General features: G+C 37.2%; 1 protein-coding gene across 1 annotated transcript; it reads right to left on the reverse strand.

Moving 5' to 3' along the window:
- Positions 1-6,553: 6,553 nt before the first annotated feature.
- LOC118788175 (APAF1 interacting protein) lies at positions 6,554-12,078 on the reverse strand. Its single transcript, XM_036544076.1, has 7 exons — positions 11,974-12,078; positions 10,677-10,777; positions 8,918-8,966; positions 8,169-8,286; positions 7,876-8,011; positions 7,594-7,761; positions 6,554-7,012 (listed from the first exon to the last, which is right to left on the reverse strand). The coding sequence occupies exons 1-7, from the start codon at positions 12,028-12,030 to the stop codon at positions 6,913-6,915; spliced, it is 729 nt and encodes a 242-aa protein (XP_036399969.1). The 5' UTR covers positions 12,031-12,078; the 3' UTR covers positions 6,554-6,912.
- Positions 12,079-16,408: the final 4,330 nt, after the last annotated feature.

Consider the following 16,408-nt stretch of genomic DNA (forward strand, 5'->3'; position numbering starts at 1 on the left):
ACTTGTTTTTTGATACTTCACTTGACATGTTGGACTATCAATACCTTGAATCACACAAGCAGCACAACGACAAATTTCCAGAAACGTTTTATATGTATGCATTCCCAGAATGTATGACAAAATCTATCTATTGACCATAGGTTATATAGGTAATATAATATTATATAGGTAATATAACATTGCAATATTTGTCATATACAAGTTTTATTTGAAAAGCACATGAGGAGTTGTGCAAGTATATAGTGCATTAATTGATGGTCTAAAGTTTTGGAAGAAGAGAAAATATTCAGTATAATATGAAAATTATTCCAGTTTAGAAGAATGCAAAGTGCATGAAGCTCCTATCCTACAGCAATGTTGCACAAAGCAATAGGTTTTTAGGTAGGTCAGATTTGTCATAAGGCACTGAGAAAAGGCTTCACACTGAATTACTAGGGGAGAGGAGCCTGATCAAAGGGCTACTCTGTAAGGAGCCATTCCAGGAGATGTTCACTCATAAAGAGGAGCACAGTCTGAGACAGAGAGAAATGATAAATCTGGGAGAGTATGATTCTTTCAAATGTTGAAATAACTGAAGATCAACCACATCAAACATGCAATTTAATTACTAGAAAAGGCAAGTCCTGGGTTCTGTAAGGGGATGCCATAGGCTCTTCTAACCTGCCAGAAAGTCCTGGAGGAAGATTCAAACCAAGTTCTTCATGACCTGAACTGAAAGCACTGACAATAAAATTTAAAATTAGGAAAGAAAAGACCACCTGATAGTTTGAGGCACTGTAAAGGTGTAAGGTGTTCTGGATGGTTTGATCTTCCAAATAAAATTTCTAGGAAAACTATCCAAAACCATCTCCTATTAATTAAGAGTACACTTTTTTAAAACTTTTCAGGGTTTATTCTTTTCTTTTTTTTTGAATGGACATAACATTTAAGTACCGTGCTTTCACAGACAACATCTGATACCACATCTTAGTTGATGACTAGTGCACAAGGCAATTTATTCCACAGTATAGTTTTTTCCTCCACAGCATGGGCATACAGAGTCAAATGCAGTTATCATTAAGAAAACATTTCTGCAACAGTTGACGAACCTTTAAAAAACAAGAAAGGTGGTGAAAGAGGTATCATAAAAAATAAAATATTAATTTGAACAAAACATTCATTAAAATTACTGAGATGCCAAGGAGACCATCTAACTAGACCCTTCTTAATTTTATCAAGAGACAGATAACTCTGTTCACAAAGAAAATTTATGGATTAGGATAAATCTTGATGCCTGAAGACTGTATTTGGATCAGAATAAAAGAGGGTGGAGTATAAGACTTAGCAGGTGTGTTTAGAGGCATCAAACACATTTGGACCAATTCATTTTTTATCCTGAAAAAGAGCCAAATTGGTGAAAAAGTGACAATGCACAAGGCACTGATTTGGCAATATCCACAAGGTAGAGCAAAATGTTATCCACATAGAGTGGAAAATAGTGACATGAATCCGCAATGAAACCAAAACATCTTAAAAATGCTCACAGGTAACTCCATTCTAGGTTGAAAGCCTTTTCTTCATCTAGTGAAAGTGCAGCACAGGAGTCTTGCTCACTAGAAGTGTCATTAGGTGAAGCAAATTGTTCAGGTTAAATGAACAGGCATAAAGCCTGTCTGAACAAGATTGTGACTACTTTAATACAATAACCAATGTCTTTGCTAATACCTTGGTGCGTATTTTCAAACAAAACTAAATATAATACAAGGGCCTGTAGCTGACATATATATCAGTCTAAAACAGCAGTGAAGTGAGTGCCAAGTTCTGATTTCTGTTAATGATCCCCATTTCCACTGAATATTCAATAGATTTCAAAATAAACAGGAAGGCATGAGATGAAACATTCAACTCATGATATGATATATTTTGCGGAGTGCAGTTCATGAAACAAAATTATCCAAGAGGTAATGCTGATAAGAAAACAAAATATAATATGGTTTAAAAAGTTTCTTTTTTCAATAATAAGCAACAAATCAACCATGATAAAATTGTCATAATTGTCATCATCCACAACATGATGTATTTGCATTTCTGTAGGCCTTATTGGAAGCAGCTTCACCAGAGAGAGCTATGGCATTCTGGTATTTTTATGGAAGTGCTAATCTTCATAGTATTACAAAGTTGATGATTCCAGACTCCTAGTAGAGGTACAGATACTCCTCATATGAACTGGGCAGTCCCAGACATGCAGGTGGGAAGAGATTGCCAACACATCACCCACGTGACATTGACTTCACTTCAGGTCCCCAGGTGACCTGCAGTCGGAAAGTTGTCTGTACTTCCCACTCAGCCGTGCCAGCACATTAGATCTTCTCCTGGGTGGTATCATCATCTTTGTATCTGCAATGTTAACACCTGAATAGGCTTTTCAGTCTCCTTCAAAGTATGCAAGTTGAGGTGGGAGTGGGAGCTAGAGATATAGACATACGTGTAATACAGTAGGTCCCCACAAATGTAAACATGGAACAGAAACAAAAAAGGAAAAACATATTCAAAACCAGAGAGAAGGAGAGAAACATTGAATCAAAATGTGACCTGTCTGGGCTCTCACTAATGCTGACTTTGCATTGCCCCCCTCCCAGCTATGCGTTTGATATTACCAGGGTTCGAAATGTACTTTTTGGTCCACCGGCCAGTTGCATTTTTTCACTGATCAAAATAATTTATTGCATTTTTTCTTTAAATACTGGCATTGTGCAGAGGTGTTGTGCAACACCACAACTAATTTGTTTCAATTTATCTTACATGTATATTCACAGGAAATAAAATAATAAAGAAGAGTGTGAAAAAGGTCCAGCGTTTGGGCATCTATTGTGTGGACATTTGAGATTTCAATCAAATTCTGTCTGTTGAAATGAGGTTAGATGAAACAGAAATTTATGTCTGTAACCCGGTCATCTTTGTTGGAAATGGCAAAACGGGTCAAGTCTCATATGCTGTATAGGAATGGGGTATGCCACACCAACCTGCACGTGGGTGGATGGTATACCTGCAATCCTAACAAAACTTTACATTAGCCTAGACCACAGTAACGTGTATTACAAGTTGCACAGTAATGTGTATGTGCTGACACTTGCAGTCCACTCACCTATAATTTTTCAAAATTACTGTCCTGACAATGCACACTTAGAAAAAAGATCAAGGCCCGTATTCAAGACCAAGCATCTCAGAGCAAGAAATAGGTACTAAGCGCACTAAAAATCTGTACGATGTCAGATTTAACAATTATCAATAATTGTAAACAATTTCTTAAAAAATCAATAATTGTCAATTTAACAATTATTGTTACAATGCAACTAAGACCACATTATCATTACAGCCATTATGAGGGGAGGTGAAGGCTCCTCCTCCAACTGTTTGATGAAATTTCAGCACTATGACAACACTACTGGTTTCAACAACTGTAGTTATTTGACATCTACTAACTGTGGAAAATGTCATTACTACTGTTTGTTTGCAGCACTTCACAAGTCATAAAAATGAACTGAGATCTACATGTAGGAAATGCTCTAACCCCCAGCTGACAGTATAAGTATTAAGTGTCATAAATAACCTCTTACTCTGAGGTAGGCAAAAGCGCTTTTAGCATAACTCTTAGGAGTAATTTCGATGCTTGATGAATACAGGCTCAGACTTTGTATATTGACTCTGCAGCACTAATAGTACCATATGTCTTGATAAGCAAGCTAACAGGGTAGAGCATCAGAAACTATATTCTTACATTAAATGTGAGTAGCTTTTAGGTTCTGTTCTTACTAATGTTAAGTTTAAATAAATAGCTACCAAATACTTGGTGACTGAAAGACTTGAAACTTAATTCTATCACTACTAGATATAGCTTTTTGCAATTTCTGCTTTATGCTGACTAGATTGTGTGTAGTATGAGAAACTGCCATTTCATCCAACATCAATCCTATCTTGATAAAGTCTTTCTGCTTTATTGAGGTTAAACATGTTGCTTCACATCTCCGATAAGATAAGGTTGGCATGCTACAGATTTAATAAAATGATGTCAGATGACTTGTTTTCTGCTAATTAAAGTGACATTGTCATTATGGTTATGTAGTTCTGATTAATCAACTTCTCAACCTTAAGAAAATCAATCCAAACAACTTAAGAAAGCATGCCTCTATATAACTAGTCTAGTCCAGGGGGAGTGGTAATCTTGACATTTCACCACTGCCAAAGCACAAATCGAAGAACCCACTTTCACATTTTTGCTTTTCCACATGGTTAATAAACAGTTATAAGCTCACATCTATCAACAGGTTTAAAACAAAACTTAAGAATTCAGAAAACCTCCTGCACTCACAAGGTCAGTGCTTGTCAAATTGATCACCTGTCATTGGGCTCATGTCTGTATGACTGCCGCATTCCCTGCTGGTCGTACATTTGAACTGCATTTTATTCTGCTGACCAAAACTGACTATATACATGGGCAAGTAATAAATTAATCTGAAATGTAAGTACATTAACCTTCACTCTCAGTGCTGAATAGAATTCAGTCATTTTACACCGTCAGCATGTTAATGAACACACAGAAAGGAAAAGCTAGCAATGTGTCTTGCCCAAAGGTCATCCACCATGAAGTCCCATTGGTGTAATGCTTGTAGGAAGAGATAAAGAAAGTGTGTAAAAACAATGTATGCTTTTATAATGGGCAGTTATTTGCTGCAGATACATAACTTTACAATCTGTAACCACACAAAGAATGGCTCATTAAAAAAAATACTGTTACATTACAGTTTAATACTGCCGCAAAAATGGACAATATATGAAATTAACTCTGCATTAAACTTGGTCTGTACAAAGGTAAGGCTTTTGAGCACGCTGGATACATACTATGATACTTTAGCTTTATTTTGGTTTACCACTAGACAGCCTGCTTAAGATTCAAACTTTATTCCTATGATGGTTATATATTTTGCTCTTTTAGATTCAGGAAATAGCCTTGTAAGTATTTGCATACTGTATGTACTGAGACATCAGTTGGCTCATGAAAGTTGCTAGACAAACTGACCAGTTATGTGTATTATTTCTAGTAATTAACTGAGTCTTTTTGAGCTAAATGAGAGAAATGCTGCTGATGCAAAAATATAGGCATCTATTCTGCTGTATTTAATTTTCCTAATGTAAGTATCAATTTTCGCACCCCTTTTGCAGCCAATTTTAACTGATGTATTTGATACAGTGAGAGTGACAAGTCTCCTGTACACAGCAAAAATAAACAAGAAGTTTCTTAGTGGGAAAATGATGAAGTTATTTGGGGGGAAAGAGGTAAGTTCATAGTCATATGACTGCAATTTGCAGCTTTCGGGTTTTAAGTGTTAACGTCAAAGTATATAAATTAACCAGATATTTACATGGTTATTTCCTTTCTATTTCTGTGAGGACAATGTCAGAATATTTTGCTGCTTGAGGTAAAGTCTGAATCTTCAGCAGTCTGCCCTGTGCAGAGTACAGGTGTGAAGTAAGCCAATATAGGTTAAGTATTATAGCATGTATAAAATTAGTTTGCTGAAAAGCCTAAGTAATGTACAGGCTAGTGTACAGGTAATTTTATGAATTGCCTATTTTTAAATGTATTTATTTATTCTGAATGTACAACGTGCGTGTAGTCTGCAGCGCAATAAGCAGGTTTTGGAAATTATAGGAAAATGACAGGCATATCGTATTACTGTGGTTCACGTGTGCGTATTGAACCGTAGGGGGCGTACCGAATGGTTCGACAAAATACTGTGTACCGTTGCATCCCTATCAGTGATGGAGCAGTGATGATGATGGGGCAGCTGGGTGGTGTCCTGACTAGGCTGCAAGAAAAAAACGTCCTTTGTGGAAGGACTATATTGCATAAAATCCCAAAATGTCCACCACAGCCTTGAAAGCCTGTTAAGTGGCCATTACAGCCTCTACCACTAAAGTCCCCTGAACTGGGCAAACTTGGAGACTGCCTATGCCTTGTGAGGGTTCAGCCTCTAAGGCTGATGGGACACATTGGGTTGACGACCACAGCAGAGTTCTCGAGACGTTACAAAGCTAACACCCTTCACCTTGATTAGGTTAGGATCATATTTAAGTTCTTGTCTTTTATCACATACGACAACTTTGGTTGAAAACGCAGTATATATTTTAGAATTTTCTTGTGCACAGATTTCATTTCTTTCCTTTCCAGAAACAGTACCCTGATGCTGAAAGGGTCAACAAGAATCAAATGGCCAAAGCCAGAGCTTTCTTCATACTTACAAAGCACTGATCACAGACTGGCTAGTGCCAAAAATCCTTAAGTTCTAGCCCTGCAATTAGCCAATAAATCGTACCAATTTGACATATGCTGACTTACGTCTTTGACTGATGCTAAAGGTCAGTGTGTATAAATATTTCTTACTAGCCCATGCAATGATGTGTGTTTGCATTACATCTCATGATGGTGACATCTGCTTATTTATTATTTTTTCATAAAGAACTCAAAATGTGATGCCTATCACATATTAGATAGGATGACTGAGACAGTTTACTTTAAAGCTTTTTAATTTCTTTCTGTGTGCTATAAAACTGAAATAAAGGAAAATGAGAAGATATAAGGATGATATTATGGGTACTGACTAATGAAGATAAAAACAGAAATGATCAATTCAGATTTAAAAGTGCATAGTCTGAAAAAACAGTGCGCTGAATGTAACATTTTGACTATCCAACATACCCAGTGAGTGAGACACCAGAGTAGCGCTTTTAAAGATTATGTGACAACACACACACATACACACACACACACATACACACACACACACACACACACACACACACACAAAACTGGTTTATGGCATTCAGAATCCTTTTTATGCCTCCTTTTTCTCTTCCAAAGAAGATCGGTGGAGGTCAGAATATCCCTTTTTCTTCAGTAGGAAGTGAGGCGGGGTCCAGGCCACACTGCTTCATCTTCACTGCGATGTCAAATAAGTAATCATAGCATTCACACCTGGAGAAAACAAAAAAGTTTACACAACATGGCCACCAGCTTTTCAATCAGGTTTCTCATGAACAAATTCAAAAAAGGGGAAGAAGAAATGCTAAAGTGCATTTTCACTGAAGTTCTAACTACTTAAGGCAGTGGGGGTTGCTTTTTAGCTATTGAATTAGAAATGATACTTTGAAATTTCGTTGTGTGAGGTTATTTAAAATTAATTAAACTCAAAATAAGTTATTTCGAGGTGATTTTATGGTTTTATGTTATACAATATTTTTAAGAAAAATAAGCATAAGCACAAGTATTCAACTCCTGTGGTATGGAAGCTCCAAATTTACACAGAATTTATATAGGAAAAAAATGCCCTAATGAGGACACAATTCTCTTGCCATTGGCCTCTACCTGTGACCTATTAAAGTAACTCACATTTTCTCAATAAAAAAACCACTCTGTTTATGGATCATTGGTCAGGCTGTAAATCTTAAGGAAAGGTGTGAAAATGAAGACTAAGAAATAAGAAACATTTGATGCATTACTATGTGCAGCTGGTCACACAAGCATTTTTAATCCTGAAAAAATTAAGAGATCCTCACATAGTCTTGGCCTTTTCCCAGGACTCGCCCCAGACGTAGACCCCATGCCGGCGGACCAGGACAGCGCAGGAGTCTGGATACTGTTCCATGGCCTTGGCCATGCACTCTTTCAAGTCCTTTTCCTCTGGGGTGTTTTCAATGATAGGCACCACTAGCGTCTCGTCATACCTACTCATACACACACATGATGCGATCAGCAAGAGCCTATTCAGTCTGCAGTGTATAAGAGGGATTGCTGTCTTTTCTGAACAATGGAAGTGTGAATAGCAAATGGTTCCAAACCTGTAGTTAGTGCCAGAGTTGCCTTTGCGAATTCCCTTGATCATCTCCTGGTGGGTGATACGGAATTCCTTGCCAGGAAACAGCAGTGTTGCCATCACTGCAGCCTTGGAATGTGTATGTATCACTGCCTGGGCCTCTGGGAATTAAGACAATGGGTATAACTTGCAAAACCATATTTTATACTGTATATGATGATATTTCACATCATCCATGCATTAGCTGCATACATATTTGCACTAATGCTCCAGTACATGGGCATAGCAGCATATGCCATGTTTGGGCGTGAAACTCACCTCTCATGGTGTAGGCGTTCATGAAGAGAGGGGTACACTGGCTCTTTCTGAGCTTTTTCCAGGGAGGTGGGCAACTGATGTCCCTCTCCTCTACGTCACAAACAAACATGTCTTCTGGCTGCAAAGCACACACATATGACTTCCTCCTCAGCAAGTTGCAGTATTAGTATTCCTGTTTTATAATCCATACTGGCATTAGAATTTCTTTATCGATAATATACATACTACGATATACTTACATACAACAGTGCCATACATATTTATTCATAACCTTCTCAAACTTTAAGAAAAACAAGATTTACCATGAACTGGATTTTTTGTGCTTGAATAAACCAAAAATTGGCTTATATTTAACACTAACAACCTCTATAAATTCTATAAATTGTCATACATTTCCTGTGAATGGGTAGGTAACTGAAAAATAATGTAGGGAATTGTTTATACATAATAAGGTTACAAAGAATTTTGATCACCATGTTTTTAGGCTCACACACTATTCTTCCGATAACATATAATGTTGTGATTTTCAATTTCTTAGCAAACTTGTCTCCTTTCCATTGCACCATGTTTTTGCTATAAATTAACAGGATCTGAACACAAAAGTTTTAATATGCAAGGTGTCTGTATGCATAAGTATATCTGTGCACACATTTATTTTTGTATTTATATTCCTTAAAAGAAAAGAAGTCACCCTAAAAGAATAAGGCTCTCACAGAAAGATTCCCACTAGCCTACTTCCCCTTACTAACCTGTATCCTCTCCTTCTGGACTCCAGAGGGGGCTATATAGATGTGGTTTCTTGGCAGGGGGGAAAAGATAAATAGAGATTGAGGCATAAATTGAATTTGCATTCAGTAATATATAATAAACTCTTACTGACTTTGTCACCTTAATAATCAAATTTAAGATTTGATAAGAATAAAGTGAGCTTTCTCTGGATTAACAACGCAGAGCATCATGAACAACATAGTGCAGTGTAATGTCAAAAATTTCTGCTGGTCCAGCATATGGACAGCAGAACATGATCATTCTCTTACATGTGCTGTTTTGACTCTGAGGAGTAAGCAGCTGGTCTGAGTATACAGAGATTAAATACAAACTGGCATGCAGACCCCTTGCCAGATCCTTCTTTAGGTCTGATGTGCAACAATATTAACACCTTGGATTCTACTGCACGCCTTCACTGCTAAAAGCCAGAGTTTCCCACTGCTTCCTCATTGGGAAAAATCTTAAAAACATAACAGAATGGAAATATAGGTAACTGCTAAAATAAAGGAAATACTTCAGTAAATGAGGGAAAAAAATAATATTGAAAGCAGGCCCTTCCATTAGTTGTGATTCCTGAATTAATTAAACAAATGTCCCATCATGATTAAAGTCATGTAAAAAAAATGCTGGACAGGCCCAGTTGGTGACGTTGTCATGGGATGTTATGTCATGTCTGTGAGAAAGGCACGATCAGCTAGGGGGTGTGGTCGAAAGAGCATACTCCTCCATTTTGAAGTCCCTACATTGTTTCGAGATGCAAGGCAAAACAGATGAGCAACTCAATCAGCTGACTGAAAATATCAATCTAAGGCATGAGCAAGCAGTTTAGTCAAGAAACGCCCATCAACAAGTTCACAGAGAGGGACACTAATGTCAGGTTGCAGTGCTTAAACCCCTTATTACACCTAAAAAATGCACTTTTACATGTAAAATGTTGCAAAGAACACAGACAGTGGTCTACTGACCAATGGGAAGAAGTCATACAATTAGATGAGTCATCCTTCACCCCGTTCTTAACTAGTGGACATGAGCATGTGCGGCACATACAGGCCCGACCACTTGTTTCCCACAGTAGAGGGTGCTGGAAGGTCCGTTATGGAGTGGGGTGCCTTGTCTTGGAAGGTTTAGGTCCGCTCAAGCCCATAAAGGGCAAGATAAATGCTAATAAATACAAAGCTATTCTGAGTGATCATCTTCATTCTATGGTGAAGCATTTCTATCCTGATGGGAATGGTCTCTTCCAGGGTAACAATGCCCCTATCCACATGGCACAAGTGGTCTGATGAGCATGAAAAAGCGTAAACCATACATCATGACTTTCTCAGTCACCAAAGCTAAACCAGACTGAACACTTAAAGGATATCCTGGAGCAGTGCCTGAGACAAAGCTTTCCCCCCACCATCAACAAAACACCACATGACGGAATTTCTCGGAAGAATTTGGCACCATTCTTCCACAACAGAGTTCCAGACACGTAAAATCTATGCCAACATGCAATGAAGCTGTTCTGACAGCTTGTGGTGGCTTCACACCCTTTTAACTTTATGTTGGAGTTTCTTTTAACTTGGCAGGAGTATCTTTTATTAACCAACAGCTTCATGGGGGGAAGAAAGACGTCACATTTCATTACAATGAATTAAAATACAAATTACTGCATGCTATTTCATAATCTCTATTCTACACATCTTTGTCAAATAATTAAGACACTATTCACCAGTCAACAGAACAAAGGGCTCTTACCCATGCTTCAGGCTTATTCCTCCACCTGTTCCTGTCACCCAGCCTAGCTGGTAGAAGAGTCTGCAGAGCTCAGGGATCAACAAGCGGGGATGTTCCTTGTCCTGAGAGAGAAATGCCAGACATAAAGCTTGAGAGACAGTAGACCACAATGGCATGTGTTATCAACCTCACCGGCAATTTCGCCCCCAGACTGTGATGACTCCAATGGCGTTTTATCTGTGGACTACCACTGGAAAGCTGTAAGCTTTTACAACAAATGTAACAGTCAAATTATAATATTCTCTGCAACTTGCCAAAGCTAATGGGCACAAGAACATATTCTTTAGGTTTGTTTCAACAGGTTTGTCTCAATGTTCCTTGAAATGCATGACATAGGTGGCTAGCTTACCACCTGGATAGATGGTGAGTTAAGGACATAGTTCATGTTGTACGACAGACTACAGACTAGTGTGTTGGATCATGTAACCAATTTAACCCACTGGACCTGGCAAACTGAACGAGACTCACTGAGTGAGATGTACTGAAAGATTGAATGAATAGGAAGAACTGACAGAATCAGTAGTGAGTTGACCTACAGCATATCCTAACAGTCACCAACTGAAAGAACCAGATGAAGGGGAAAAAAACTGCAGACACTGAAGGAGAATCACAGTAGTGGTTCGTTCAGTGACAGGGGGAAATTACATTCAATGACTGTACTAGCTCTGATACACTGCCTAGAAAGCAGCCTGTATCAATGTACCTTTTCCTCCACTCACAATTAGGTTTTTTTTTTCCTCCCCATAGGCTGATGTAGCTGTAGCTCAAAGCGTATTGGGGAGGCTGTCTGACTGCTGAGTCAAATGAACCAATCTTTCAGAATAGTGATAAGTGAACCAGTCCACACAGTACACTGAAAAGATTGCACCCGTGGTCTCGTTTATAAAGTAATGGAATGCAGCCAATAACTACCTAGCTACAGTAAGCCTATATGATGTCACACAACCACAACACATCAAACAACTGGATAATGCCAGTACCAGAGTACCATGCGAGTAACTCTCTTAACGTTCTTTAAAAGTTCAGTGTTTCTTAGTATCACAGACAACGGCACAATAGTAAAGCTACCTGGGTTTGGTTTGGTCCAGATAACACCAACCACAGTTGGCAAACTTGCAAGCTATTTACAAAAAAAAACGAACAACAAAACAGAGCACAACAAATCGAGCAATCGATTTGCCTCGTCTAGGTACTAGACAGCTAACGCACGTCATAAAAATATAGCAGAATGGATCAAAATGAAAACTACGTTACTTACCAGAGTACACTCTGAACTTTGCCCATTCTGAACGCTGCTGCCACATTCTGATGACATTTTCGGAACACGAGCTCACGAGCAGCCTGCAACAGCAAGATAGCACACCTGCGTACCAGCAATCGGGAGTACTTCCGGGTTACTATTGCTGCGAAATATGTCAAAATAAAAGTTCTTCCTTACACATGAAATACAGTAAATGCCTCCATTTTTGTGGACTGAGCAATGAAACAATCATATTTGTCACTTACAACATGCATGGATAACTATAGTCCAGTTGGCTTCGTTCTATCTGAATACATGAAGCTTATTAAAAAAGGCTACTCTAAATCAGCAGAAACTGGATATACCACACTTCATACGTAAAACAGGTGTGCCAAATGATTTGTGGTTGAGATGAAAATGCTATTCAGTCACTGTCATTTTTATTACTGTACACGAAAAGACATAAATAATAAGATGTTTTAAACAGCTATTCTCTTACCCACCCACAGCAACAGAAATTAGTCCAACATCGTACAACCTCTCGTGTATTACTGTGCCCGTATACATGCATGTAGTGATTCTCCGCCGACATTCTGACAATGAGCCACTAGATCACGCTGTAATGCAAAAAATCAAATCTCTAAGCCTTTATTTACGCACCCCAGTTAGCTTTTTGTTGGATATTCGCCTGATATGATTGCCATAATATTTGCCATCTTCTCAAGCTATTTTTTACATTAAACATTTCATTAGATATGATTCACTGATACAAATTGGCGTGTTTTCTCAGTTGTGAAAGGTGCGACATTTTTGTGAAAACCAATGATTTACACAGGAATAACGTTTTTCACATAGGCTAGTCATATAATATTTCTTACAAAACTAATGTGCTATTGAGTTCAAATCACCTTTGGTTCTTTAAATGTGAGTTGCTGATATAGATTTGTGTGTTTTTATCCTGTGAAATTTGCTACATTTTTCACATAAGCTTTCCTTCATCTACTCCTTTTTCCTTTTTGTTTGAATAAAAATGCGTCCAGAATTTCCACACATAATGTGTTTATCTTATAATGTATGCTGGTCAGAAGAGAGCACAGGACTGTAATTGGTGTCCCAGGATCACAAAGAACAAGTTTCAGATCGTAGTGGGTGGTAAAGCCGGATCCTGTCACCGTTGGCAGTCTTACTAACAAGGCAAGTTGCATCATGCACTAATGTGGTTGTGTGTTTGGGGCAGCACAGACAGCCCCCTAGGGGAAGCAATATGAACTGTATGTAAAGGACATGGGTTAAACCGTTCATTGTGACTTTATGTTTTTTTCTGTTTTAACATAAGTATAACTCTGGAGCATGTGTTCACAATGCCTTGGGGATTATTATAAGGCATTTGGATATCTTAATGTGGTATTCACTGAGCCATGTGAATCTACTTATAGACTATAATATAACAATACTGTAGACTTTGAAACTACACATGCTATAGATTTTCATTTTAGAGAATCACTCTAGCATATATGGTGAATGAAATTATTTTGAAATCATATTCTTTTAAAATTCCATTTAACTTGACATTTCAACAACGGTCATTTGTATAATGTTGTATGAGAATATGAATTTATTTACACTATTATTTATCAGTCAAATCCCATTTATGATTAATCACAGAGAAGGCAAAAGTTTGTTAATGAGTAATTCAACATTTATTAATTTCTGCATTCATTTACAGTAAATGTACAACAATCAATGCCATATTTTGACATGTGTATTCCATTGGTCTGGTAGAGAAAAGAATCGTAGTCTTTATATATATATATATTCTCATTCTCTCACACACTGTCCTTACATCAGAATTAAAGTATACATAGAGGAAAGCTCTAGAAAACACATAAAAGGATATATAAGATGTACATAAAGGAATCTGGTCAAGAGCAAGGCTATCTACTGAGGAAGACTTCATCATAAGAGACAAATAGTTGTAAACAGATTTCTAAACAGATGTGACTTGCCATAGAAAGGGTGTGCCTACCAAGTATGATTTATTGATTCTTTAAGTGTAGACATTTTGAGAAAAAAAAGATTAAAAGGAAAAAGTCAAATTTAAACATGTGTATGAAGCAATAAAGAAAACACAACTGATATACCAGTTACTGTCTGAATAACATTCAGGTGCTGCATTGGAAACCTTCACCATCAGGCAAAAGGAGTCCCAAATTATAAAGTGCTGGCAGTCCCCACTTTATGATAACCTGGATTTATGACATTTATAGAAATGCCATTATTAATTATTTGACTGCACAAAATCCAGATTTACAATGAGTGAGATTGCAGAGTGAGAACAACAATGAAGTAACAAAAAAGATGTAAATCAATTTTTAACGAAAAAAAAAATCAAAAAATGCATTTTTTCCCCCATTTGCATAACTTGTGAGCTTAAAAAGATGTGTGCACTATCTCATTTGCTTTGTTGCTATATAAACACTTGTCTGAAGACCATTATTTGCATCTTCCTTTTTTCAGTGTCTTGTCATTATTTAACTTTCATGTAGGGCATTCCATGATATTGAATATCTATATATTACTTCATGTGGTAGTCTATTTGACTGTACAAACATTTTAAAATACATATCATAATGAATATTTGAATATTTGACACAATTATCTGTCCTTTAAAAAACTGAACCCACGTTCAAGCACTTTCCGTTATAACAGAGCATATAATAAACTTTAATTCTTGACAATGTTGTGTTATAAAAGCTTGGACTGCCAGTACTCACCACTTTTTCAGCGTGTATCACCAAATGCATCAGATGTGTGCATCAGTGATGTTATTAACCCTGTCTACTTTTCAGCATTTATTTAATCCAGTATTTACTTATTCTACTCTATTTTCCTGAGTTTAAGAGAGGGCTGGTGTTGTCTTTCTTTTCTCTTGCTTCCATTTACAGATACAAACTTGACTTGTTCCTTCTGTTCCGTAATCTAGTGGCATGTTACGATAAAGCCCACACTCCACAAGCCAATAAACAAGATGTAAATGTAAAAGGACATTCTTGCAACAATAAAGTTGACATTAAATCCTTTTAGTGAAAATGGAAGCACACATTACTCATATCTTCATGAAGCAAACATTTGAAATGTTAACATTAGTTACAAAAATATTTATAGATATACTGGATTTGTAAAAGCTACGTGGGGGAGCTAACTAACATATACCCCAAATAAAAAAGAATTCTCTTTTGTGTTTGTGTATATAAATATATTCATACAGTATATATAATCATAGGTAGTAATTCTCTAGTAGATTTCAATAAATGCTACAGTAAACATTCTACACACCATTTCACCAAAAATAATTCTGTATAATATGTACAAAGTGCAAGGAGGCACTTTAACATCATGTTTTAAATGGTGCAAAAAAGAAATTGATTTTAGACTTCTACAGCAGTCTGTTGATATGTAGTCCAACAGTCAGTCCCCTTCAGTGACATCAATTCAGTGTTGTAAGAATACTACCTGAAGAGTAACAGGCTTTGCTGAGCAACAGTGAATTATCCTGCAGGCTGCTACGTACTGGTTGCAGCTGGAGAAGCAATGGACTAAATTAATCTTAGCTGTTGTTCACTATGTACTCTACTGCAGTGTCCATATGCTTTATATCAGATTGACTGAGAAACACAGACTAAGTGAAAAAGCAATTGCCCGATTTTACTTTACAGTGAGATGTTACTCAAGGGGACTAGGTGCTGTCACATGAATGAATTTAAGATGAAGTATTCTCATAATACGGATAGCATCATTCAGCATTGTCACTATCACCACACTGGCTGCAAACTTTGCAGATAATATCGTCAAGGCAAGTTTGTCATTGAGTAAATAAATAAAAAAGAATAAAAATAGGCAAAACACCCACACAACCAAGAGATCTGCTGATATGCACTTGCTCTCTCTGACATATGTTCACATAAACATGTATGCACAAACACACACACAAGCAAAAGAGATACAGACAAGTGGTCCAACCATTTTGTTCCATTTGATGAAAGGAATTGAACTAATGTACCTGATGAGAAGCATTTCTCTTATCTCAATGTCTGTCTGCAGTATTGTCTCCTGGATTCTTGATAATCTTGTCTTCAGTTTTTGCATGGGAAGACATCTAAAAATAGGATGTAACATTTGGGGGCCAAACCCTACCCCTTATCGGAGCTCTAAGAACAATTGTAAGCTGTTGTGGTAACAGGTTCTGAATATATGTGCTGACACCTAGGGTTAATCTACCTAGGTGATGTAAAACTGCTCAGGCTGACTTAAACATAGCTTACAGTTCCTATCCACTGCCATCAATGATGCAAGAGAGAATATATGTTTTTATAAAACTACAATGTTGGTCTCTCCATCTACAAATGGATACTGTACTTTTTAACTCAGGGAAATATATTAATATTTTTATGTG

The sequence above is a fragment of the Megalops cyprinoides genome, chromosome 13, assembly GCF_013368585.1.
Source record: "Megalops cyprinoides isolate fMegCyp1 chromosome 13, fMegCyp1.pri, whole genome shotgun sequence".
Classification (NCBI taxonomy): Eukaryota; Metazoa; Chordata; class Actinopteri; order Elopiformes; family Megalopidae; genus Megalops; species Megalops cyprinoides.